General features: G+C 43.0%; 1 protein-coding gene and 1 long non-coding RNA gene across 4 annotated transcripts in view; both read left to right on the forward strand.

The window, feature by feature from the left end:
- The first annotated feature begins 1,304 nt into the window (after positions 1-1,304).
- On the forward strand, positions 1,305-18,322 carry ANKRD46 (ankyrin repeat domain 46). Of its 3 annotated transcripts, none has more exons than XM_035125367.2 (5): positions 1,305-1,782; positions 4,326-4,424; positions 8,649-8,985; positions 11,786-11,944; positions 16,095-18,322. In XM_035125367.2, the coding sequence occupies exons 3-5, from the start codon at positions 8,675-8,677 to the stop codon at positions 16,309-16,311; spliced, it is 687 nt and encodes a 228-aa protein (XP_034981258.1). In that variant the 5' UTR covers positions 1,305-1,782; positions 4,326-4,424; positions 8,649-8,674; the 3' UTR covers positions 16,312-18,322. The 3 variants fall into 3 exon arrangements, with proteins under 3 accessions (XP_034981258.1, XP_060133668.1, XP_034981259.1); XM_060277685.1 differs by having other exon boundaries at positions 4,326-4,375; XM_035125368.2 differs by lacking the exon at positions 1,305-1,782 and adding an exon at positions 2,012-2,184.
- Positions 18,323-24,295: 5,973 nt separating this feature from the next.
- The window catches only part of LOC118090051 (uncharacterized), a 31,293-nt gene continuing 29,174 nt past the window's right edge, over positions 24,296-26,414 (forward strand). The window contains exon 1 of the long non-coding RNA XR_004693211.2: positions 24,296-24,637. This is a non-coding gene — a long non-coding RNA (uncharacterized LOC118090051). The remainder of the gene's footprint in view (positions 24,638-26,414) is intronic.

Below are 26,414 nucleotides of genomic sequence, written 5' to 3' on the forward strand. Positions count from 1 at the left end.
TGGCTCAGTTGGCTAGGGTGGTGCTGATAACGCCAAGGTTGCAGGTTTGATCCCCGTTTGGTGCAGTTGCATATTCCTGCATTGCAGGGGGCTGGACTAGATGACACTCGGGGTCCCTTCCAATTCTAAAATTATGAGATTCTATCCAATTTTTGAAATCATATTGGCCCCTGCTTAGCTTTGCAAATATGCTAGAGTCAACATAGTCTTGTGTTAGACAACCAGTGAGGATGCTAGGGGCAGGTGAAACAGCCTTTGGGAAGTGCTAGAAGTACGGAATCAGGCACTGGTCCATCTACACTGGCAAACACACTCCTTTTGCAATTCTAACTGGAGATGCTGGGGATCGAACTTGCAATATATGCGAAGCATGTTATCTACCACCGAGCTAATTCGCCTCTCACTAGACACAGCAAAGGGTGTGTGTTCTGCTGATGCATAACGTTTCTCCATCAGTCAGCCCGCAAGGGGCGCTGCTGGATCAATCTCGCTTTGCCAGACATTCTCTTGTCTCTGCTCCACATCATTCCGCTCCCTGAGTCAGGCAGCGCTGAAAACCCAAAGCGGCTTTTGGCATACATAGCAATGGTCCGCAATCGACGCTCCAAGAATCCACTTAACCTGCGGAGCGAGAGTCATTGGGAATAAACAGGAACCAATGTGGTACCCAGAATAAGGCAGGCTGGTTAAAGGAGCTCGTTTTGTTGATTTTTTTTATTTTTAATTAAGCATGCCTGCTATCTCTCTGAGTGTGTGTGTGTGCGTCTCGCACAAAAATAGGACGAGGCGGGGAAATTGGGCAGATACGACAACACTCCTTTTTTCAGGGTTAATTTAAAACCATTCTGCGTAAAGCAACAAAAGGTTCTAGTAAGAAACCCCATGGCAGCTGGACAGACTTTAATCCCCAAGAAACCAACTACCCTACCCTTCCCTTAAAACACACCCCAGAAATGTTTGTTAAACTCCATACATAAATGTTTAACTCCATACATAAAAGACATGTTTAACTCCATAAAGTAAAATAAACTCCAGACGCCATCTGGGGCTTATTCTCATCAAATTGACAAAAAACGTGGTGGAAGTGAGCAACCTAATTCTGCCTTGGTCAGACCCCACCGGGAATACTGCGTCCAGTTCTGGGCACCACAATTTAAGAAGAATTTTGACAAGCTGGAACATGTGCAGAGGAGAGTGACCAAGATGGCCAGGGGTTTGGAAAGCAAGCCTTTTGAGGAATGGCTGAGGGAGTTGGGGATATTTAGCCTCGGGGGGGGGGGGGGAGACGGAGAGGAGATATCTCCCTATATCGAAAGAACCGCCACAGGGAAGATGGGAGCAAGCTTGTTTTCTCCTGTTCCGGAGATTACGACTAAACATCAGGAAGAACTTTCTGACTGTAAGAGCTGTTTGACAATGGAGGTTTTTAAGCAGAGATTGGATGGCCGCCCGGCACGGATGCTTTAGTTGAGGTTCCTGCCTTGCCAGGGGGTCGGACTAGATGACCCTCGAGGTCCTTTCCAACTCTGCAATTCTGCTTCTCTTCTTCAAAGCAGCAGAAAGGCGCCTTCCGCTCTAACCCTTCGAGCGCCACCATTTGATCCCAAAGCGCTCTCCGAGAGGAGAGTTCCGGGAACTGCAACCGGGAACCGGAAGAGAGAAGCGAGGTCGGGCTCCCTTTCGCGAGGGCGCCTCTACCTCTTTGTCGCAACCGGGGCCTGGTTTCTGGCCGTTGGGTGGAGGCAGCAGCAGCAGCAGCTGACGACGCCCGTCGAGAGCGAGGTAGGGGCGAAGGAGCCGGGGCTGGGGCGAGGCAGCGCCGGCCTTCTCGGTGGGCCGCAGCCGGAGGCGAGGAAGGAAGCGGTGCTTTGTTGCCCGGCCCTTGAGCGTTGGTGGCCGTGAGGGGAAGGCGGGGAAGAATTGCCAGAGATTTAATAGACGCGGGTTCGCTTGAGGGGCTCCAGCTGGGCTGCGGGGGGGGGGGAGCAAGCGGAGCCGCCTCTGCGGAAGCAGGTATGGGGGAAGGGGGTGGTCCCATGTCATCACTACAGGTGGCGGGTTCGGAGCGTGTCCCAACCCTGGCCCCGCCCCCTTTAAGAGTTTGGACGCGCAGGAATTAAACAGGTGAAGCTGTCTCTCCCCCAGGGCCAGATTTAGGTTTGATGAGGCTCTGAGCTACTGAAGGTAATGGGGCCCTTTATATGTCCAGCTGTCCTTTGACAACAACAAATTGTCGCTGTTTTTTTTCTGTTGAATATATGCTCTATGGTCATTTATGGACCTAATAGGTATCTAAAGCCATTTGCACATAACAAAAGGCTAGCAGGCGGGGCCCATTATTTAAATCATAGGAGCCTACACAAAGCAAAACACTGTTGCTGTATGTAGGTTTAATTTTATTTGTGAAGTGGCCTTGATTTAAACAATTGATGTTTTTATATGTTTATTTAGTGTCAGTAACTGGTTTTTGCAGTGCCATTCAATGGTACAAGGTTTCATTTACCAGAGATTGCATACTGAAATATATTATCATATAATGATAATATATTTAATGTTAATGGCTTCTTTTTTATATGTATGCATATAGTTTTGTTTATCAAGCTGTGTTTCAGTCACCAAAACAGTTATTAAGTGTTAGAGCTATCAGAAGCACAAGATAGCCTATTACTGAATGTATTGGATCAAACCTTAACATGTCAATTGTATTTTTTTACTTGTCCTATAACATGTACATGTTCTAATGGAAGAATAAAATATGATTTAACTACCGAGTTTCCTTATACCAAACCTTAACATGACAATTACTGGTGCCATCACCTTAGAATGCATTAAAATAAATATTCTCCTATTTTAAATGAAAATTCTCTAATCTCATTAATCAAGAATATTCTCAAGAATATCCTACAAAAGATTATTCTTGAGAATTTAACATCACTAAAAACAACCCATCCACACATTGTGCTTCCGCACATCCACACTCAGAGTAACATGCAATGTTATATTAGATTTTCTTCCCTTATCAAATTATCTATGGAACAAGAAAATTCAATTTTTGTGCAGGGTGGAGTGTACGCTGCGACCTGGATGAGGAGGATATAATGCAGATACCACTAAAATAAAATACGGACATAAACAGCTTCAAGTCCTCATTAAACTAAACACTCAGTCTGAGCTCAGAGTATGTGCAGATTCCTAAACTCACTGTTTTCAGAAGCAGAATAATTACATGAGTAAACTGCGTACAGTATATTTATTCAACATGAGATCTATATAGAGGCAGCTTGGTGTGTCATCCTTTACATACACACACACACACACGTACCTAACTTGGAAAGCAAAAAAAAAATCTACACTCATTTGTCTAGCGAGGGAGTTCAGCGCTTTGCAGAGTGTGTCTAGAGCAGAGGTTGGCAACCTTATCAGAGGATGGGCCGGTCGACGCTCCTCCGACCCGGAAGTGTGCCGGAAATAGTGTGTGTGCATGTGCACAGGTGCTTCTCCATCCCGCACACATGCTCACATGCTATTTCTGGCCACATCTGGGTCGGATCCATCAACCCGGAAGTCAGTCCCCGTGCTGCGCCAGTAAGGGCAGGGAGCACCAGGGGTCGCCATGGGCCACTTAGACAAGCCTTGTGGGCCACTAACGGTCCATGGGCCTTAGGTTGCCGACCCCTGGTCTAGAGACAAGCCTGGGTTCAGACTACTTGCTAAACCAGGGGTAGGCAACCTCAGGCCTGTGGTCCGGATGCGGCCCAATCGTCTTCTCAATCTGGCCCACGGACGATCCGGGAATCAGCTTGTTTTTACATGAGTAGAATGTGTCCTTTTATTTAAAATGCATCTCTGGGTTATTTATGGGGCCTGCCTGGTGTTTTTACATGAGTAGAATGTATGCTTTTATTTAAAATGCATCTCTGGGTTATTTGTGGGGCATAGGAATTCGTTCATATTTTTCCCAAAATATAGTCTGGCCCACCACATGGTATGAGGGACGGTGGACCGGCCCATGGCTGAAAAAGGTTGCTGACCCCTGTGCTAAACCAAACCCTGTCTTCACTTGTAGCAGTGCAGGAATTTGGGAGGAGTGCAATGGCCTTGATTTCCTCTCTAGTAACACCCACATATTTGTGCTAATATGTTGTTTAGATTAGCATAACATGAAGCTCAAATGGCATCTCTGAGTAGTAGATTATATTTTGCAAGAAATTCTGTGCTTGGAGAAATGTAAAATAACATTACATTTCTAGGTGTATTGTCCTAAGTTTAAAACTTACTGGGGAATGCTGAACCCTACTTGGTAAGACTCTTCTGTTCTATTACAGGTTTGTACTGGACCACAAAATATGTGATAAGAACGAATGTTAACAACCTTGTGAGTAGACCATACCTACTGAAGACAGGGCTTTATATTTTCTTAATAAGTGAGTATTTAAGACATTATTTACTACTTGATCACTTCAGTATCTCAATCTGTAATTTTAGTTTGCAGCAAACTTGAGACTGAGATCTGAAGGGGGGAAAGTTCATCTTCAGCAGGGTGAGCCTGTAAGCATCTAGAAATTAGGACAGTTGTTTTGCAAAGATGTAATGAAGCCAGAGTTGGGCTTCTTCAGATTTTGGCTGGGAATTAGGCCAGAAAGCCTGGCTGGCTTTGAATGATCACCCCCAGTTATGTAGCTCATTAAAGTTCTTAACAGTGGGCTCAGTCATACTGTAGTTTAATGTGGATAGTAAGCTTTCTGTAGCTCCATTAATTCTCTGTTGCCGGTATGACATTCTCCTCTAAAACACTGCCTTCCCAGACTTCCTCCCCCCTCCAGATGTTCTCATACCTTCTACTTTTCAGAGTATCCCTGGTATGAGAAAATCTGGATTGAGGAAGCAGAAAGTGTGGGAAGGCAATGAATTGGAGGAGAATGTCATCTGGACAATGGAGAATCTGTGAAAGTACAGGAAGCTTACTATCCACATTAAATGGCAGCATGGATGAGCCCAGCATCACAGACTGGAAATGAAAGCAGCTTTCTGTGCTTAGTTTTTGTTCTTCCAGATATAGTGGAAGCAGCTGCTACTCTAGAAGGCACTGGTGATCTCTTACGAATTCTGTCTAGTCCCTTTAGTGAAAACTGTTTTGTTTTCAAAGGAGGCTGAATAGACAACAAACCATTTCTGTAGATGAATAGCACTTACAGAATAAATATGTTCATTTGACATTTATTTATTTATTTATTTCATAAAATTTATACACCGCTTGATTTGGGGGAAATCCCTCAAAGAGGTTTATCACAAATTATGCAGTAATAGAACTGTACTTTTCACGTCTTTCATTTCAGAGTTTGTTTTCTGTATTTGTAGTAAACCATAACTATCTAGAAGGGTTTGGATAAACACTTTTTGGAATTGATCAATGTATAAAATGCAAAGTAACATGATGCTGGAAACACAATCAGTTGGAACAATTTCAACTACCATCACTCTGTATTAAATTCAGGCTTTCCATTGCCGAGCTGGTTTTATTGTCTCTAGATAATGTAACTTTCAACTGTTGCAGGACATTGATCTTCAGTCAGTGGGTCAGAACCTCCAAGGGGGTGGCAGCTGGTGTTTTTTGTTTTTTTAATCAGCTTTGTATAGAAGAAGGAATTTCAGAAGGTGCAGTGTTTCTTAACTCCCTGCCTGATAAGCTGTGCCAACCAGATTTCAATCTGCCATATTGAATAGGGAACCCTGACCGCCTCCTTTACACCTGGTTGGTCCTGATAGAAAAGCAGGAAGCTGGACGTGTGTGCTTAAAAAGTTGAAAGTAGGCCCCATTTTTCAGGTTGCAGTTAAGGGTCATAGGCAGGAGCCTGCAATTCTTGACTGGCCTTGCTCAGAGCCTGTTTTCTTAGAAACAAGAAGCAGAGGGAATGTGGGCTTCGGCTTCGGCTGCTGCTTGGCTGTTTCTCTGAATGCACCCCCCCCCAACCTCTTTCTCATGTAGGAAATAGAGACAGATGTGTGAGGGCTTCAGCCGCTGCTTGGTGGCAAGACTCAGAGCTCCTCTGCTGGGCAACAGCTAAAGAAGCCTTCCCCACTCACCTGCCCCTCTCTATTGGGCGTGGGGAGCATGGCCAGCTTTTCTCCCGTCTAGGAGCTGGAAATAGAATTGCCACAAAGCTACCAGGTCAATTCCCACCCATCTCTGCAGCTTCAAAGTTGGGAGGAAACTTGTCACTCAACATGGTCGCCAGAGGGCAGTGCCACACTGCAGTTGTTGAAGTCTAGTCATAAGACTAGCTCCTGTATGTGGAATACATAACTGCTAAAATCCCAATGCTTGTGAAACAGATTTTTTTTATAAAAAAAGGGGGGGATTGTTGCTGCTGTAAACTTGAAAAGTAAGCATAAAAGAGCAAGGGGTGGGAAGACCCAATTTATAGAATATTAAAAAACAAACACCAACTCTTCACTATATTTGCTTAGACTTAGAAGAAGTAAGCCCAGTTAATTTCAAAGGAACTTGGTTTCATACAAGAGTGCTTAGGATCAGAGTCTTTGTGTACAATCAGAATGATCCAAATATTTATTCAGAATTATTGTGTAAAATATACTGGGAATCTGGAAAATATTGAGTCTTGAGCATCCAAAATCCATATTTTCCTTTCCCTAATCCAATTTTTAAGCCTCAAGAAAAATACTAAAATACTTAGATAGTAGAACAGCACATTAGCAGTGGACTCAACACATTAAACAGATCCAGTTGTTCACTTGATTCTTATTCTGGTTGTGTAATTACCTCTCACATTTCCACAGCTTCAACCTGAATATTTTCCACTTCGGGTTGTGTTTTACTGCTTTTCCTTTACTGATACCCAGTTCAGGATACTTGGTGGCCATGTATGTGGTCCACCAAGCACTATTGTTACATAACTTCCATGAATTCCAACAGATTTTTATTTATTTATGATATTCCGTACCTGTCCTTTGTTATAAGGTCCCAGGGTAGGTTACAACAACAGACTGTACAATTGTAGAACTCTCTTTGAAAAGGAATGGAGGTTGCATAGCATACATTTTTAATGGTTTGCTTTTGTTTCTCTGTCTCTACATTGGGCATTTGATGCCCATGAGTTGAATGAAATCTTTGTGTAAATGAAATGTACATGTGAGGGACAGAAGCTATAGACAGCCCCCTCCCATCTTAAACACAAGCTCTTCACCCAGTGCAAGTGGGAGTGGGGAGGGGGGTGTTTCTAGCGGGGAATCAGGAAGCAGAAGCCAGGGCTCAGGCAGGGTAGCCGAGCCAAGGCGACGCTTGGGAAAGGAAGGGGGAAGCAGGGAAACCACGGGAAGAAGACCGATCCCAGCGACCCCGGAATTGCGTAAGAAGCGCCGGGGGCGGAGATTTAGTATCCCCAGGCTACTTTGCTGGAGAAAGACGCGGGAATCTCCATTCGGAGGTTCTGCACCGGACTGACAGCATGTACATAGCACTGTATCAGCACTTTAAATAGACTGCACTAAATAAAAGGATAAAAATGCAGAGCTGTGAGGAGTCGTTACTCTAGAGTAGCCACCACCGCCACTGTGACAGTACATTAGAGAAGGTAACATTTAAAGTAAGTCTGAGGGGGCTGATGTATTCAGGGAGGATGGTATTTTAAGCAAAAACACACCACCGGTGCTTATGTGCTGAAGTTCAAATGTAAATAAGGAACGGATAAATGAGAAATGAAATCGCATTAAGAGAGGTTTTATTTATAGCACGTATAAGAATGTCTCATCTGCATCACTGTCTCTTATCTGGAGACTGCATAATGTACCGGTATATCCGTGTACCCGTCTACAGTTGGAGAAAACTAGGCTTTTCAAATTTATAATCATTAGCAATATTTGTATATCACCCAGTCATCAATGATCTCTGGGAAGTGAACAGTAAAATATTAAAACATGGAGCAAAAACAGAATAAATCTTACCGCAAAAACTGAAATAGGTAAAATCAGCAATACCCAAGCTATTTAATATGGCAGATTGAAAAGCAGGAACAAATTTTAAAATTAAAATGCCTTGGAAAATAAAAAGTTGCCAGAAGGGGCATAAAATGGGAGCTGGGCAAGCCTCTTTGCAAGGGATCTTTCCTTCCCTCCTGATCACCCTTTATATTCTGAAATTAAGCTGCAGAGGTCAGGGAGATCTCTTCTTAGTAAGGATTTACCAACTGTCTGACATTCATCATAGTGACCTGAACCAACCCTCAGAAGTGAGAGAGTTACTAATCCTTGTAGGGGGGGAAAGGACTAAAGGGGTTCTCCATTCAGAGTGAAATCTGAAGCACTATGGGTGAAATTCAGTGTTGTGCTATTATGAACATTCTGTCTGCATAAGCACTGCAGCTTGCCAGGGGGGTTTTCCCAATTCCCCCCAAGAGCCAATTTTGAGGGGAGTGGGGATGGACCCTGTTGCATAAGCAGAGATCCTTGTTCAGGGCTTCTGCTGATGTGACATGTTAGGTGAATCCTGCACTATATGTATACAGTACTGTACAGCAGTTTGGATCTGACTTCCATGTGACAGTTTTTTCTCATTCAGGAAAATAATTGCTTGCTTGAAGTGTTAGCATAGTCTCACCGTTGGTTTCATTTCATTTCATTCTCAACTACAGGCTTGCTGCATTTCCCAGAAACAGACATGTCCTATGTGTTTGTAAACGATTCTTCACAGACAAATGTGCCTCTGCTGCAGGCTTGCATTGATGGAGATTTTAACTATTCCAAGAGGCTCTTGGAGAGCGGCTTTGACCCAAACATTCGCGACAGCCGTGGCCGAACAGGCCTCCACCTAGCAGCGGCTAGAGGAAACGTAGACATCTGTCAGTTGTTGCATAAATTTGGTGCTGATCTGCTGGCCACTGATTATCAAGGTAACACAGCCCTTCACCTGTGTGGGCATGTGGATACCATTCAATTCCTCGTGTCCAACGGGCTCAAAATAGATATTTGGTAAGTATGCTGGAACCCTGCATCTTGAATTTAAAAAAAAAAAAAAACCTGTTGCTGTAATAGGCAGATTGGGCCACGCAAGGGAACATGCAAGGGATTTGAAACATGTCAGTTTATTCTGCAGCCTTGCCGGAGTAGAAATTCAGCATAGTTCTGGGCTAAATTGCTGCACAAAAAACAAAAGCTCTTTCAGAGCTGACACAGGAGAAACTGGAAAGGTCTTCAGGTCCATTATTATAGCTTATAATGGATTTGCTTTTCCTCCCCAATGACTGTGTAGCACAAGGAACTGTGATTCTCCCACATTATGAGCAGTGTTAGAAACTGTGTGTTAGATATGTAACACACATATAAAGCGGTGTTAGATATATAAGCTAGGCACCAAATGACACCCTAAACCTAGGTTACAGTTCGACACAACGGAATGTCTATTCGCAAGGGGGTTAGACTATATGACCCTCTGAGTCCCTTTCAAAACTACAATTCTATGATTCTGTGATCTCAACTACATTGCTTGACTGTTGACTCTTACAACAGTTCATTTGTCCCAGTATGCAAGAAGGAGAAACACATGGTGGAAATGGAAATGGTATTAACTATGGACTAAGGCAGAGGTTTATAAACTGTGGTTTGTGAGTTCCATTTGGCTGGCTTGTGGAAAGGCTGCAGCTCTGTCAAATATATGTGTGCCCAGCCCTGCTCTTACTTTATTTGATGTGATGATGGAGGACTAAGATGCCCAGCAATAGGGTCCATGATTTGCATGGCAGTGCAGAAACATAGATCACGCATCTTTTGCTGCGCATGAGTCAACTGGCTTGATGGGAGATGTCAGTTGCCAACCTGGCGCCCAGGGATTTCCCAGGTGGTCACAATTGAACCAGCGCCAGTAACAGAACGTGCCTGGCATCTGGGGAATTTTGAATGCTGATTTTGAGGATGGTTTCCTCAGTACCACTGCCTCCTCTTGATGGTTGCTGCCACTGTCATAAGAAGGTAAAAGTACTACCTGTACTGCATGTTGTGGTGGTACCATGGAAGCGGTATCAGGCAGAGATTATTTCCAGTGCCTTCCATGCGATACTGTCAGATGAGCACTTGCACACCTGACAAAGGAATAATGTCTATGGTCATAGGTGGTGGTGGTGTTCTGATACAGATCCTCAATGTGGAGATGAAGTACGGAGTCATCTCAAAATAACTGGCCTCATTTCACTACTTGCTGGTTTCAGTGTAAAGAAAAAAGTGTTCCCCAGTTCTTTTTCATTGCTGTGGATAACATTGTTTTCCAGTGTTCACCTTACCTGCTCCCAGAGCTTGTGATTCAGTCTTTTCTCTGAAATACTGCATATTTGCTCTGCCAGGCTCCCAGCATCTGTCATATGCCACTGCCCGGACAGAAGCACTTAATGTACTGAATAAATAAACACATTTCACAATTGTCCCAGAATGGTTTCTTGTTTGAACTAACTGCTCACATATCATTATTGTCGAAAAACTACAGTCAGGCTTAAGTCTATTGTTTTTTATCTTTTTGAGCTATATTTTGACATTTTATCTTATTGACTTGTATTTGGCTAAGACAGGGGTGGCCAACTCCCAAGAGACTGCGATCTACTCACAGAGTTAAAACTGGCAGTGATCTACCCCCTTTTGTGGGGTTCAGGTCAAAGTTGTTGAGTTTTTTTTTAGGAAGGAAAGCCCTGTTTTTAGGGGTTCAGGTCAAAGTTGTTGAGCTTTTTTTTAGGGCTGCAGGGCTAGAATGTTTTTTTTTTAGGGGAGCCAGCGTTGCTGAGCTTCTTTGGGGGGAGCCAGTTATCTACCACAGACGTCCAGTGATCTACTGGTAGATCACGATCTACCTGTTGGATGTGCCTGGGCTAAGAGATCTAAAGACAGTGCAATCTTAGTAAGTTCACCTGTACTTTGCATGAATTCAATAAAAATCATCATAATTAACTTTGGGATAGATCCTCTGATAATGCAACAGGAAGCTCTGAAAAAGAATTTGTGCCAGCTATGGTACTGACGTACGTGGTACGTAAATAAAACAAATCCTTGGTGGGCAAAATTAGACAGCAAAAATGCAAGAGGAAAGATAACGGGCAGAGCAAAATGTAATCAAATGGAATTGTACAGACTTAAAATAATAAACCTACATCTTGCAATCCCAAACAATTCTTCGTTTTCCCTTTTCTCCATCCATTGTAAGTATTAAATTTAAAAGAGTTTTTAATGAATAATAAAATGAAGGAGCTATTTATCTTGTCTACATTGGTGCTTGTTTAGAAAAAAAAAACTCAAGTAGTAATAAAACACTGCAATAATGTGCTACTTGAAGGCCACTTGAAATGTTTTACCCTTGCATGCTTACACCTCCAAAAATTGCTTTCATATGGCAGTTATAACATTGGGAAATGGTTTTCCACCTGTTTCACCTGTCTAAATTAGAGTTAAATAGTGTTGATGCTGCATCATCCAGATGACTGCCATGCTGCACCTTTGTATTATTGGATGGAATCACATGTTAAACGGTTCTGAAATATTACATATCTCCCTCATAATGCAAGGAATGTCCCTAAAAATGGTTGTGATATAGAAGTCATAGAATTGTAGCATTGGAAGAGATCCCCGGGGGCTACCTAGTCAACCTATTGGAATGCAGGAATCTCAACACGCGGTCCCTCATCTAATTCGAAACCATACTTAGCTTTGCAAATGTGGCAACAGTTTTATTGCATCTATCCATGTTTCAAGTAGAAACAGTTCTGTGAGCTCTTTCTCTCTATGCTTAATATAGCAATCACCAAGGTGCTACACCTCTTGTTCTGGCAAAACGAAGAGGTGTAAATAAAGATGTGATCCGGTTGCTAGAATCTTTGGAAGAGCAAGAAGTGAAAGGATTCAACAGAGGAACTCACTCGAAGCTGGAAACAATGCAGACTGCTGAGAGTGAAAGGTATTGCAAAAACAAAAACAAAAAAATCAGTATTGTTTACTGGTTCAACATAGCTGAATGAGTTCTCATGTTTGGAGCTTGTTCTGCGTATTCAAAAAGGTCAGGGCTTATTGTAAGCGTTTCCATAGAACCTTTCCTCTTTGTTTGGGCTTTAGTTTCCAAGTTGATCTTTCGGGTTCTTCGAAAGCTGGACTGCCTGTGTCTTATGTGACTCATGAACTTTGGTAGTCAGCCAAAATCACATATGGTTAGTTCTCAATGAGCCTGTACACCATCTCAGATCGCCAGAGGAGGCTCACGTGATCTGACTTCTCCTCCATACCAAAAAACGAAAACCCTAGACAGAAAAAATTAGATGTCAGGGAGACAGGTTCTAGCTTAACTTTCTCCCTGACATGTTGGAAAACCACGGGCAGATAGTGATTTTTGTACGGAGGAGCATTCAGTCATGCAAGCCCCTGCCTGCATTCTGAAGCGGCCCAGCCCAGCCCAAACTAGGCTGTAGTGAGTGGCTTCAGCAGTAGAAAGTCTCTGAGGGTCGTTTCGTGTTCTATGTGACAGACCTGCTTTCAGAGTGTCCATTGTGTGTCTCTCAATGAACGCTGTGTTATTGGAAAGGGAGATATGCTTGTGTAAGCACAGGAAGCCTCAGGCACCTGCTGCAGGTTGCAGTTGTCTGACTGGTGCGCTACACACTTTCCATAGCCTTTCTGTGGGAAGCAAGGGAGATCTCACTTCCACCATCCCTGCTGTTTTATGCAGATAGGCCCCTTCCCAGCTGCTAGGGGGCAAGTTGAAAATACTATCTACCTTGGAAATGTATGTGCTTCATATTTATAGTGAAGCAGCTGGAACACTGATATGTTCAGGTTTTCATCCTGAAAATTATTTTCAAGTAGAAACTGGGCTAGACTTTTTAATGCCCCTCCCCCAATCCTTATCAACACAATGGGAAAGGGGAGCAAGATCTTTATTTCTTAAACATTTTATGGGTTTTTTTCAAGATCCTTTTACGCATCAGGTAAATCAAAACAGTGGTTTTCTTTGCCTGTTCTATAGATGCAGCCCACTTCTTCCATTCAAGAAGTACCTTCAATTCTAATCGAGCTTTTGTTTCCAAATCAGCATTGTGCATCTAATGCATTTAAACGTAATCCATTGCTTCCTTATCCCCTAATTTTTTTTCATGAAAGGCAAAGAAAAATGCCTTATTGAGCTGCAAATATCTAAACAATGTGCTTCCCTATGTCCCTAGAATTGCTCTACAGTCTTTTAAGTACCATCTTTTTATACAGGACTTTTCATGGCAACAATAGGTATACTTAGGGCTCAAAGATGCATTTATATTTGTACCCTTTGTGGTTTAATAGAAATATCCGGTATATAAACAGAAGACTGCAATTAGGGTTTGATTCTTTGCCCTGCGTTCTATCTCCTTCCTGCTTTCTTATTTCACCAAATTAATTGTTTTTCTTTCTCTCGTTCTGTTAGCAGTTGAAGCTTGGATTCCCAACTATTCTCACCCTTTTACTCTAGTGTGGAGTATGCTTGGAGGCATTTTAACTCTGAGGATGTGTTCTCCTTGTGTACTTAGCCTTAGCAAGCCCAGTAACTAATGGCCAACCACTGTGTTGGTAGCAACATTTAACAAAAATGCAGCCTGCTTTTCTTAGCAGCAGAAACAACATCTGGGATTCACGTCACTTCCCAAGTTCTTCCAAAATAGCTGGTATTCCAGCACTTCCTAACAATTTAGTGCCGAGAGTTTAATTTGGTGGTAATGGAAAATAGCACAGGTGGTTTCTCGGTGAGCCTTTTTCTGTTTTCAAAGAAAGAGGCCTAGTTTGTTTTCAGTAGCCATGTGATCTTTTCACTTAAAATACACCATACCTTTATTTAACCTCTATAGTAGTTATAGATTAACATGTTGAGTCTTAATTAGTAAACATTCCTGTTGTGTGTTAGAGGAGTTGATAACAAGGGTGAAATGGCTGGATTCTGCAGTAGCAAACACACCAAGGTTCTTTCCAGGGAAGTAAATGTTTAAAAACAAAAGTAGGGAATTGTATTACAACTTTCAGGTGCTTTCTGTCTGTTTCTCCTCTTTCTAAGATGCTGTGCCTGTGTTCTGCCATGGGGCAGTCGTGTAGACTGCATAGTGGCAGGAGCAGGCCCTCACTCCATGACCTTTTACCCAATTTTTAGAAGTGTGTGTGTGTATTTAAGTTTCTAACCTTTTTCCTTTCAGAAGTGTAAAGAAAAACCCACACTCTACCCAGTTACTTGGCAAGCGGTATATGTACTCCCACCTTCTGGCCATTGAATAGCCAAATATTCTCATTCAACTTTCTTTAAAATTCAGGAGGTGCAATTAATACATTTTCTGTGTATCTTTTATGGCTGATTGCAACCACTATTCCTCCTCCCGTGCTGTTCCTTGGGACCATCTTTAGCGGTGTTGTAAAATTTAGACTGGTTCCTATGAACCCAGAGAAATGGATCTTGACCCAGGGAGAGCCCGAGGATCCAGGCAAGCAGACGAATTTAAGCGTCTCCTGCCCACCAAATAACAGAGACCAAACCAGGACGTACGAAGCAAGGCACTTTTATTTTCGCTGTTGCAACAGGGTCCTTCCTCTCACACAGGAGAACAAGGAAGGACCCAAACAAAGGTGTCCTGTCCTTAAAAAGAAATTTGAAATTGGTTTCAGCCCACCCCCCAGAAGCATCATCCATATGTCACAGAAGGGGTGTAGCCCAAGACCCCCCCTCCCTAGATTCATCATAGGTACATCATGAAAGGGGAGGTCTGGTGGCAGTAATCTGAGCAGTCTGGACCCTGCCCCCTGCCCCCAAAACCTAATCAACAAAATTGAGAGATATTTACATTTCCCTGTTTCCCAGCCAAGTTAATCACACCCTTTTGTCTGGCACTCAGGTATCAGGATGCCAGGGTTATCATTTTAATTCCTGAGACAATGAGAAGGTTCCCCCCCCCTTCTTCCTTGCAGAGGAATGCCAGGTCTGAGAGAGTCAAAATGGTGTCAGTCAGGCCTATCTTCCTGTGCTGCTTCAGACATGTTTCTGTACATTCATGTACATGTTTTATGAACAATTATTATATATATATATGACCTTAAAATTCTTATAACAGCGGTAATCCCAGCCAATCAGAAATCAGGTCACTGAATGTGATAAGGTTACAATAATCTCTCAAACTCTGCTTCCCCCCCCCCCTGTCCACTTGAGATTGCCAAAGATTACTGGGGCCCACTAGTCACAAAATGGTGGCACATGGAGGCAGAGTTTGTCATACTCAGCTGGCAATTATTCATAATGATTTTACTGCTATCTAATCTATCTTTGGAAATTTCTTTGCCGCAGCATTTTCCTTGTGACAAGGAGTTCCATAACTCAGCTTTCCTCAAACTAAGTACAGGCATTTGCTGTGCAGGCATTGTGACTCAGCCTCCCCATTTTAGGCAGAATATGTAGACCTAGAGCATCTAAGTAGAGAAAGCTTTTTCTTTTATGTTTTCCTTCCCACACCATCGCATGCTTCATTGCCCATCTTTTGAAATATCTACTCCCATTCTCTTTTCACTCTCCACTTGTATCTTATTCCCACCCCCAGTTTTTTCATCCCTCCTCATTGGTCCTGTTACATTCACTTCTTTCTCTTGCAATGACACCCCTCAGTTTAATTGCTGAGAGTCACTTTACACAACCAGTGTTTACCACATTTGCTACAGGGCCGCATCTGTGAAGGGAATATCAAACATGTTTTCTTTTAACATGCAGCAGGTCTGTGTCAGAGACCAAGGCTCCTTGTGCAGTGTATTGTGTAATAGCATATATTTTGTAAAAACGGTGGTTATGCACTTTTGGTTAAACCATAAACAGAATTCACTTAGTGTGGGTATTTTTGGTGAAAATACCACTGTAACACTCTTGTAGTTTTGCCAAACGCAGCCAACCAAAGTGTGAAGCAGCCTGGTCATTTTAATCTGGGCTTTCCACATCCAAAACCCAACCCTAGCTCTCTAAGCCCTTGGCATGTTGCTTGCACAGTTAAGTCAATATTAATGTTCTGTGGTTTGGAGTTTTCGCTTGATGCATTAACCTTAATTCACCTGTGCTCCTTTTATAGTGCAATGGAAAGCCACTCGCTTCTCAACCCCAACCTGCAGCAAGGTGAGGGAGTCCTCTCCAGCTTCCGAACCACCTGGCAAGAATTTGTGGAGGACCTCGGCGTCTGGAGGGTGCTGCTCCTGTTGGTGGTCATTGCCTTGCTCTCTCTGGGGATTGCATACTATGTTAGTGGAGTTCTTCCTTTTGTAGAAAACCAGCCCGAACTCCTGCATTAGAGGCGACGCAGGCAAAGAGTGCCCTTTCCATTCTTTTTATATTCTCGGTCTGTTTTCTTTGGTGCAGGTAGCAGCGGCTGCATGTATTGTTGTCCTTGACATATATACATATGTTCCTTTGTAGAGAAATCCTTTTGAGCAAGGATGCATTCATTTCAACTAAAGGTAATCCTAAATCAACTTTCACCAACCTGCCGCCCTCCACATCAGTGCTGGCTGAGGCTGATGGGCATTGATGTCGAAAGCAGCTTGAGGGGACCAGGGGACCATTCACACCATGTGCTGAAGGCACATGGCTTCCCCTATAGAACCCTGGGAACTGGGTTAAAGGTGCTGGAAATTGTAGCTCTGTGGGAGACAAATTATAGCTCCCAGGATTCTTTGGGGGAGCCAGTGGCTGTGATGGTGGTGTAAGTGTGCTTTAAATGTATGGTGTGGATGCATGACAGGTTACCGAAGGCTGCCTTGAGCTACCTCTAATGAGTCTTGGCTTTGGGTAAAACGTCATTACTAGCAGTCTCTACTGATAACATACAAAGGTATTAAATGCCCCCGAACAGCATGACAAACTGAATAGAAAGATGGATATGGGAGCAAGTCATCACTATTTTATTGGATCACATCTATCCTTGTGGGTGCTTAATAGTGTTAACTTTCCACCAGAAATATGCATAGCATAATACTGCAAGGGCACTTCTTTCATCTAAGGGTGCTTTTTTGTAAAGTAGGCTCACTTCATAACATCATTTCCTTGCATTCTATTTGAAATGTTGCCAGTCTTTCTGTTTATTGGTTCAAGCCGTGGCAATCACCTAGTTTCTTTTTAGAGTGCACAATATTAATATTAATGACCTTAACTTGTTGGTTGTGGATGAAAACATCTTCTGACTTTAAATATGTTGAGTGGGGTTCTTTTTCCCTATTGGGGAAGCCATTTTCTCTCTCAAAAGCACACAAATAATTTTTAATATGGCATTCATCTGCTGTATAATTCAAAGCATATTTGTGTGTGAGATGTTAGTCTGTTACATTCTTGTTATGAGCTAGAAAGTAATATTTATCTCATTGAAGTTCCATTAGGAGGCAGGAATGTGAAAAGGTTTATAGTACTTTGTTTTTCAAATAGCACTTAAAAGCTAATGGGATGCCTTCTCTGCTAACATGATAGAGAGCTAACACAACAGAGACACACTCAAGTGTTTTAACATTTTAATATATGGGATTACCTGAAATCTGTCTCAGTAATACAGTTTTGAGGTCCTTTTACTAATTTTATTGAGATTTCATTAATACACTCTTACAAAAATTGTGCAACTATTTGGTAAGTAGTGCAGATATTTTAAAGGCAATTTGGCAACAGTTTTCTAATAAACAGAACAGGGTGTGTGCTCTTAAACACACAATTGCAAGAGGGAGAATAATGGTTCATTTCTCTGCTTGGTAAGCTACAATCCATGTAAATCCACATGAGTGGACATAAAATACTCATTTTTAAACTCAGAAATGGAAGGAAATACTTGGTGAGTATATTCAGGGTAAGTGCATTCTGTGTGGTGTTGTTTCTCTGGCAGAAGTCTGAAGAGAGTTGTTCCCACCCACCCACCCACCCCGGCAATGTAATCTAATCTCAATGTTTTCTTTAAGTTAAAGGTAGCAAAAATGGTAAGCACTCTGCACACGCATGCCAGTTTGGGAATCTTCTTGGTATGGTTTACCTGATCTGAAAATGATCCAGCCACAGTTAATTGCTTTTAAAGACCCCATTGAGTTTGAAGAGAAAATTCAGCTTGTGTTTAATTCTGGAGTTGTGGAAAAATCACTGGATCATTTTTAGATAATATACAATGAATTGAGAAGGCTCCAATACTGGGGTACAAAGTAACTTCTCAACAGTTATTTTGGTGTAGTCATCTGTATTGTTTCACTACAGATTCTCTTTTTATGCTTCTGTAATAAGCTTTAATTGTATTTTAAGCATGATTAGATGCTCCTAATAAATGTGTATAAGCCAGCTGTGTGCATGTATATTTTCTGTACTGTTTTAGACCATAATAACCATGCAATCTATGTACTCCTGTTGTCTCTGGATCAGGTCTGCACACTGGATGTTTCGAAATAGGTATTGCAGACACAAATATCTGTAGCGTTCCTGACTCCAATAAATAGGTTATTAGAACATGGTTGCTTTGGCTTTTTAATGAAGTTTTATTCTGATGGCTTTATTATGTTAGTGCAGTTAGAAATTAATATAGCAGCTTCCAATCTGGAGGAATCCATAATGCTTCCAGAGGATGTCCTGAATACAGATGAAATGAGACTGCTTGGCTGACACAGTGAGCAAAAAAGAACTTGGATCAAATATACCAGGCAAATCTAGAGATGCGGTGGATTCTTTTAATGCACCAGTTATGATATTTGAGACCCATATGGAAGTACCAGCAGTATGAGTAGTTCTCCCCCAGCCCATGTTATTTTTCAGGCGAGTGCACTAAAACCCATTGATAGGGAAGGATGGAAAGATGAGTTCATTTGCTACGGTATAACCCTGTCGACATATAATATGAGGCATGTTTGCCTTGTCACAAATGAGGAGATGGGCAGTAAGTTTCCCCCATTATTTGTATCAGACTGGGGGACTTCCCTGGGGACCTTTGGCTCTTAAACCCTGAGAACTGTAGGTGTCTTTTAAATGGAAGTGCAATTTTCTGTGCTTCACAGATGCAGGATCTGGAAAAGAGAGGCTGCCTTCTTAAGCCCTGCCTCCAATCTGTAACTGGCACTGGGTAGTATATATTTGGCTTGAGTTAATATAGTTAGCCCAAAACTTAGCCACATGTAACTTGTGCACATTCAGCTTTAAGCACCTTGCAGGGAGAAAAGAATGAATTAAAAAGGGGGTGGGTGTCCAGGAAGAAAGACTTTGGCAATTTTGACTATACAGTATGCAATTTTGGCTTTAGGCACGATCCCCAGAACGTAAACCCTGTGTAAGTTGTGGGCTTACTATAAATATTTGCAGTCAGTGATAACTAGCTGGTTTTAACACTGCCTGTTGAGTCATTCAGATAAAAGATGTGCTTTTATTCCTACCCCATTTGATATAATGCAAATAATTAGCTACCTTTCCCAAGTTCTCAAAGGTTTCCATCTCCTTCAGTCCATTGAATTTAATCCACTACATCACGGGTGTCAAACACAAGGCCCGGGGGCCAAATCCGGCCCGCCAGACCTCGTCATGTGGCCCGCCGAGCGCCCCAGCCAGCGGGACCCAGCAGCGGGACCTTGCTGCTGAAGCGCCGCACCGACAAAGCGCCGACAAACAGCTGGGGCTGGGGGGGGGGTAGAAAGGCGGGCAGAGCAGCGCTGCGTGGAGCGCCCCGAGCCACAGCAGGAGAAGGAGGAGGCAGCTTGCCGGGATTGCACTTTGAATCCTCCTCCTCCTGCCACGGCTCGGCGCCTGGAAACGGCTGCTGCTGAAGCACAGACAAAGCACCCAGCAGCGCCGTGTGGAGGAGGAGGAGGATTCAAAGTGCTACAGAGCACTGCTGCGTCCCAGAGGCTCGGGAATCTCCGCACGGCGCTGCCGGGCACCGACCCGGCAAGCCGCCTCCTCCTCTTGCCTCACCTCCTCCTCCTCCTGCCGCGGCTCAGCCTCATGAACGTGAGCTCAGCAGCAGCTCAGCCTCACGAACGTGCAACTCTGAGGCTTTACGCCCTTCTCCTAAAATGGACACCCGCTGCCTCACGCTGCACGGGAAATGCTTTTTGCCCCTGGGTCCCTTCGCGCTCTTTTCTGGCGCTGAATCAAGGCGGCGACCCCCCCTTCCCTTTCTTTCCTCCTCTCTCTCGTTCTTATTCTTTCTTTCCCTCTCCTTCCTTCCTTCTTTATCTCTGTCTTCTCTCCCTCTTTCTTTTTCTTTCCTTCTTTATTCCTTCTTTCCTACTCTTCTTTCTCTCACCTCTTTCCTTCCTCTCTCCCTCCTGCTCCCTCTTTTCTTTCTTTCTTCCTTACTTCCTTTCTTCCTTCCGTCCTTCCCATCTTTCTTCCTCTCCCTCATTCTTATTCTTTCTTTCCCTCTACTTCCTTCCTTCTTTCTCCCTTTCTGTCTTCTCTCCCTCTTTCTTTTTTTCCTTCTTTATTCCCTTCCTTATTTCCTACTCTTCTTTCTCTCCCCTCTTTCTTTCCTTCCTCTCTCCCTCCCACTCCCTCTTTCCTTCCTTCCTTCCTTCCTCACCCTCTCCCTCTCCTCAGAAACATAGGATGCTGCTTTATACTTCTGGCCTTTAAACCCTGGAACCAGGAGAGCAGCTCCAGTGAGTCAACCTCAGCCAGTCCCTTTGGTGAAGGGTGGTGGCTCACTGGCAGAACAGCTGTCCTGCATGCAGAAGGACCCCAGCATCTCCAGGTACTAGTAGCTCTGCAAAGGTCCTGCATGAAACCCTAGCGAGCCTCCACCACCCAGTGCAGTTACCAAAAATCATTTTTCAATAAATTGTACAATAATTGTACATTTGAATATCTACTTGCCATTATTCTGACTATGTTTCTGCTTTCAGAGCTAGTTATTACTTACATTATTACAAAAAACAGTAATAATTGAATGCAGTGACAATAATTTATGATAATAAAGAGTGGACACATAGTCCTACAGATACAACCGGCCCTTTGAGGGTGACCAAACTGCTGATGCGGCCCCCGATGAATTTGAGTTTGACACCCCTGCACTACATCCTATGGGTCCTTCCTCTCCTGCATTTTTTTCTGCACAACCAGCATAGTGGGAGGGAAGACAACATTTAGCATTCTTTTTGCTGAAGATTGAGACAGGGTTGTAAGAAATCCCTGCCTCGAGGAAGCCAAGCGTAGATTACAGCCACACTTGGCCACTGTTCTGATCTCTGTGAATGCAAAGTATTCCCAATGCAGGAGCTTGATTTGCATCCATCTTAAAGCTTTAGAAGAGTGTTTGTTACTATGAGAACGAAGAATTAAGCAACTCAGGCATACCTTTGTCATGTCATAACTATATTGGGCTTTAATCATTCATAGAAGCAGGAGCGCCAAGGGCTGCTGGATTCAGCTTCTTCCCATGTAAGTGTCTTTGTGGTTCATATAATAGTAATTTGGTTTCCTTGAAACCCTAGAAGATGTTGCCTGGCCTTGGGTTTTTTTTCTCTTCGTGCTGCTTTAAGAGGTATTTATATCTTTCAGATTCCTAAGAAAAGCCTCTTGCTGTCGCATTAATACTTGTTTTGTCATACAATACTTTCCAAGGAAATGGCAGTCTCTTGCATTTCTTATGTTAGCAGCACATTTATGCCACATATATATGTGTGTGTTCTTTTTGTTTTCAAAGCAAATGAGAAAACGCTTTCCAAAATAAATTCCTGCTTTGGGTCAAGGAAACCAACAATAGTTTTCTCTCTTGGAGGTGTTTTTCAAATGAAGTTACACTCCCCCAAGTGCCGCTCTACCACATAGCTTTCTGAAAGATGTTTTGGTGCTGCTATGAAAGGCTAGTGGGTTCATTCCTTCCAGGATAAGAGTTAATATCTTTGGCAGAGGACGTCCCTGTATAGCTCTCAACAGCAGCTGACCTGCCTGGCAGTTATCATTGTGAAATGTTTTCAGAACACACACTTGGAAAACAGATGTTCATAGAGCAGAAGCTGAGAGTTCGGCAAGTTGGATGCTGCAGCTGGAAGGAGAGGGAGAAATCTTATACAGAAACAGGAGCGGACAGTGGAGAGCACACTTTGACCAGGGTTTTGATTTGGGCCACTCAGCCTTGCCAATCCCATTCCTCATCCAACTCTTAATCCTTTTTCCCATTTATGGTGCTTGCTACGAATCCCTGGAACAGCCGATGGATTGGGTGGAGTGGAGGAGGATGCAAAAAGCAGTCAGTTAGAACCAAGTCTTGTGGCCACAGATTCCTTGTACCTGGACGAGGGAAACGTGCATGAGATCTGAATTGCTGCTAGGGGAATAGATTAAATATGTTTATAAACGTGTCCCAGTGTTTTCCATTTTAATACTAAGGTATTTATTAGAACTTGAACTTTATTTACAGCTGTTTGTTTTGAAATAGTGCCATCTTCAAATCATGTCAGCTGATGCTTCTTAAATTCTGCCTTCCCTTTTCTTTTGAAGGGAAGGCAAAATTCTTTTGATCTGTTGATCCCTCAGCTAAACACGTGAAGCATAGGCTCTCCACTGAGCTACAGTCATTCTCTAGTCATTCTAATGGGCTTGCATCACAGAACGACCAATAAAGCAGAATAAATCCATCACTAGCACACTATTATTGTGTTAAGAAGATGTTGGAGAACCCACCTGCAATTAAACACAAGTCTGGAGGAACTGCTAAGAGTCCAAGTTGTCCTTCAGGAAATCTCCAGTCCCAGGGTATGGTGTGAAGGGACACGTGAGGCCACAACGCCGCTAAAGCTAAGCAGGTCAGGGTCCAGTCAGTGGTCTGGATGGGAAACAGCCTGGGACCCACATCTGCACTAACTTGGGCTCCGAAGTCTGAACTCTGGTCTGAACCAGATAGTGTTAGGTGAGCCTCTCTTCCTCTCAGCCTCGTTCTCTATATCTGCAGTATGGAAGATACTGCCTTTGTTGTAAGGATTGCAACTCTCCATAATGCATGCGAAACGCCTCAGATACTTGCTGAAAAGCCCTATACATGTACAAATGCTACTGCTATTGTTGTCTATAACGGCCCACCAAGTTGTAAGGAGAATTCTGTCACCCCTGCTTCTCCAGATTTCTGATCAGGTGCAGATGTGTAGTAAGAAATATTTCATCAGCACTTGGTAGGGATGGTCAATGGCCATCTGGTGATGAAAAACAGAGTTGTCTGTCTTGCCTGTGTATGTAGCTGGCTGGTTGGCTGAGGCCTGTGTGGTAAACTGAGTAAGGGGCTCCAAGGAAAAAGGCAAAAAATTGTACTCTGCCAAATTCCTGTCTTGTGAGGGGCATCAGTTGTCCCATGGAGGACAGAAGCTCACAAGTTATTTGTATCTTTCTTGAATTGCCCAGTCCTGGGCCAGAGGCAAGAATGCACATGGTCAGCCAGTATTTCAGTTGTGATTCTTCCCCCTGCCCTCTCTCCCTACTGTTCTTTGTTCAAGTTAGGGCTGGGAGACAAGTAGCTCTCTCTCTTGGCTCAGAGAGGAGCCTAGCAACACAGCCTGAGAAACCTCTCAGTAAAGCTAGCGGCTCCTTTTTGTAAGGGAGAAGTAATAATCAGCACACTAATACAAAACAAATAGACTTTTTTTTTAGTCTGCCCACCCTATGTGTTTTGAGCCAATAGTGACAGCGTGAAACAAAATTCATGTCAAACTCTTTGTTGTAGTCACCACTGATAAATATCCAGTGACTTTCCAGGAGTTCGCCGCCATCACATAAATGTGTTAAATTTTCTTTCTTCTGGAAAGCAGGGAAATCTGTTTCAGCTTTGGGGCAGGGGAAGGAAAGGAAATGTGATGCACTGCATCATCATTATCATCGTCGTCATTTTGTATTAGTTACAGGTAGGTAGCCGTGTTGGTCTGAGTCGAAACAAAATAAAAAATTCCTTCAGTAGCACCTTCACCTTAAAGACCAACTAAGTTTTTTATTTTGGTATGAGCTTTCGTGTGCATGCACACTTCATCAGATTTTGTATTGTTTATCTTGCCCAGAAGTTTCATACAGCTGTTAATCGGCATGGAGGAACCAGGTGGAATTCCTGCAGGATAGTATAGGATGTGGCCCTCCAGGTGTTAATGGACTCCAGCTTCCATCTGTTCCAACCAGCATAGTCAATGGTCATGGATGATGGGAATTGTAGTCCAGCATCTAGAAGGCAGTGAGTTAGCCAGTCCTGCCCTAGGCCAATGGCCAAAGTATAGAACAGGAGTCCCCCCCCCCGCAAACACCTAATTTCCCCCCAATTTATTTGAATATTCCCATATCAGAGAAATTCAAATTTACAGGAGACATGCATCAAGATTGGTATTAAGGGTAGCACCGTGTGGAATATGTTGATTAAATGGGAATGCAAAAAGCTGCAGACAGTAATTTCTGGTGTGGACAAGTCCTTTTTATGCCACAAACGTACCGGTTTTGTTTGTCTTTTGTTCCAGTTTTGTTGAGCTATAGCACAAGAGAGCCCCTCCAGATAGCAACAAAGCACCATCATTGGAGAAGCATCACAAAACTAATAATATGGAATGATGTGTGGATGCTCCAGCATAAATCCACCACTATTGCATGATTATTGCATCAATGACATGTTGAAGAATCCACCTGCGAAAAGACCCTTACTCTCAGGTACCCATGCATAGCCTTACAATCCAAGCTAAGTACAAGAATCATTCACCAAAGCTTTAAGAAGCAATTTGAGAAATAAATTCCCACTCTCTCCCACTCAGAAGCATAAGCTAGAAATCGAGGTTCAAATGACTTTAGGGAACAGGTTTTTGGTGTGATATGCTGTGTTTACAAGCTGTGTTTTTCATCAGAAAAGTAGGCCATCCAACTATATACTCATGTCTGCTTCTATTTTGGGGCCAAACGAGAAATCAAGTTTTATGTAACAACGTTCATCCTTTGTGTATCACAGCCTGCCTCCTGCAATCTAAAGGCAATGCTGCTTTTTTCTGTTCCTGAATGTGGGGAGGCAGTAATTGTGGGATCAATAAGAGTTTTGAGACTTCAGGTAGCATCTCTTATCTCAGTAACAGCTGTTTTTGCAGTTCAGGACCTCAAATCATCCACCCTTATAGCTGGAAAAAGAATTCCCTTATGCCTTTAACTTGTGTGAATCGATTTTGAATATCAGTCTCACAGCTGATGACATGTGAGCCTCTTTTAGAGATGGAATTTATATAGATCCTGTTTAATCTTCAGACAAGATTTGCCCCTGATGTGACTTACAGTTAAAACCCACACAAAGGATTTTACATCTGGAATGTGTTATACTAGGAGTGAGGGCGACCGGGAGTCTTTTTTGACATCTTGCAATTGATTACACAGGCTGTTACTATTTTGGGGTAGGATTCAATATTTTATTGGCAAATTTTAGTTGATTTGGAGCTCTTCCAAGGAGACCAGCTTCCTTAAAAAAATTGGCCTTTCTTCGATAAAGACAGTCATCAGAAAATACACTCAGAAGTGTGGGCTAACATTTGCTTGACGTCATCCGACCTCTGTAATCTCCCTGAAAACACATCAGAATGGATACTCAATAGAAAGCTGACGTTGTCTAACCTTCCCAGAAGCATTGTGCAAACAAATGAGGATGGATCCTCAATAAATAGGTTCTCCCCTCTAAATGGAGGGGGCAGGAGCTGAAGTTGGAATCAAAGGTTGACTAATACGCTACTGACTTAAAATGCTTTTTTTCAGAATTTACAAGAGGCATGATAAATGACCATCCCAGAAGGCAGGGCCACCAACCTGGTATCATAATGAGATCAGGTGACCCGTTTTTGCCTGCGTGATAATTTGAACTCAAACCATACAGGCAAAGGTACAGCCCACAAAGTGCTGGTTATCACTTGCAATGCCCCTTGCAAAACACTCCACAACACCTGACAGCTGATGGTTGGGTCTTGCAAAGCACTGAGGCACTGCACAGAACCTCCATGTCGAACCCAGATATTTGTAAAATAAAAAAATTCCTTCAGTAGCACCTTAAAGACCAACTAAGTTTTTATTTTGGTATGAGCTTTCGTGTGCATGCACACTTCTTCGAAAGCTCATACCAAAATAAAAACTTAGTTGGTCTTTAAGGTGCTACTGAAGGAATTTTTTTATTTTACTTCGATCCAGACCAACACGGCTACCTACCTGTAACCAGATATTTGTGAGTGACTTAAAATGGGTAGAGCATGTGCCATTGGAACCAACTGTGACAATGGGATTTCATCTAGTATGAGAGCAGTAGGAATGCAAGACATGCAGATTACTTCGTCTGCTGCATTGTCTTCAAAGAAGTACAGACTAATTGACAGAAGCCCTCATTGCCATCCTATATCATACAAATCATTTTGCATGGGACGTCTCCACCATTGACCCAAGAGTGTGCATTATTCCCATTTCCATT

This window comes from Zootoca vivipara, chromosome 8 (genome assembly GCF_963506605.1).
Source record: "Zootoca vivipara chromosome 8, rZooViv1.1, whole genome shotgun sequence".
Classification (NCBI taxonomy): Eukaryota; Metazoa; Chordata; class Lepidosauria; order Squamata; family Lacertidae; genus Zootoca; species Zootoca vivipara.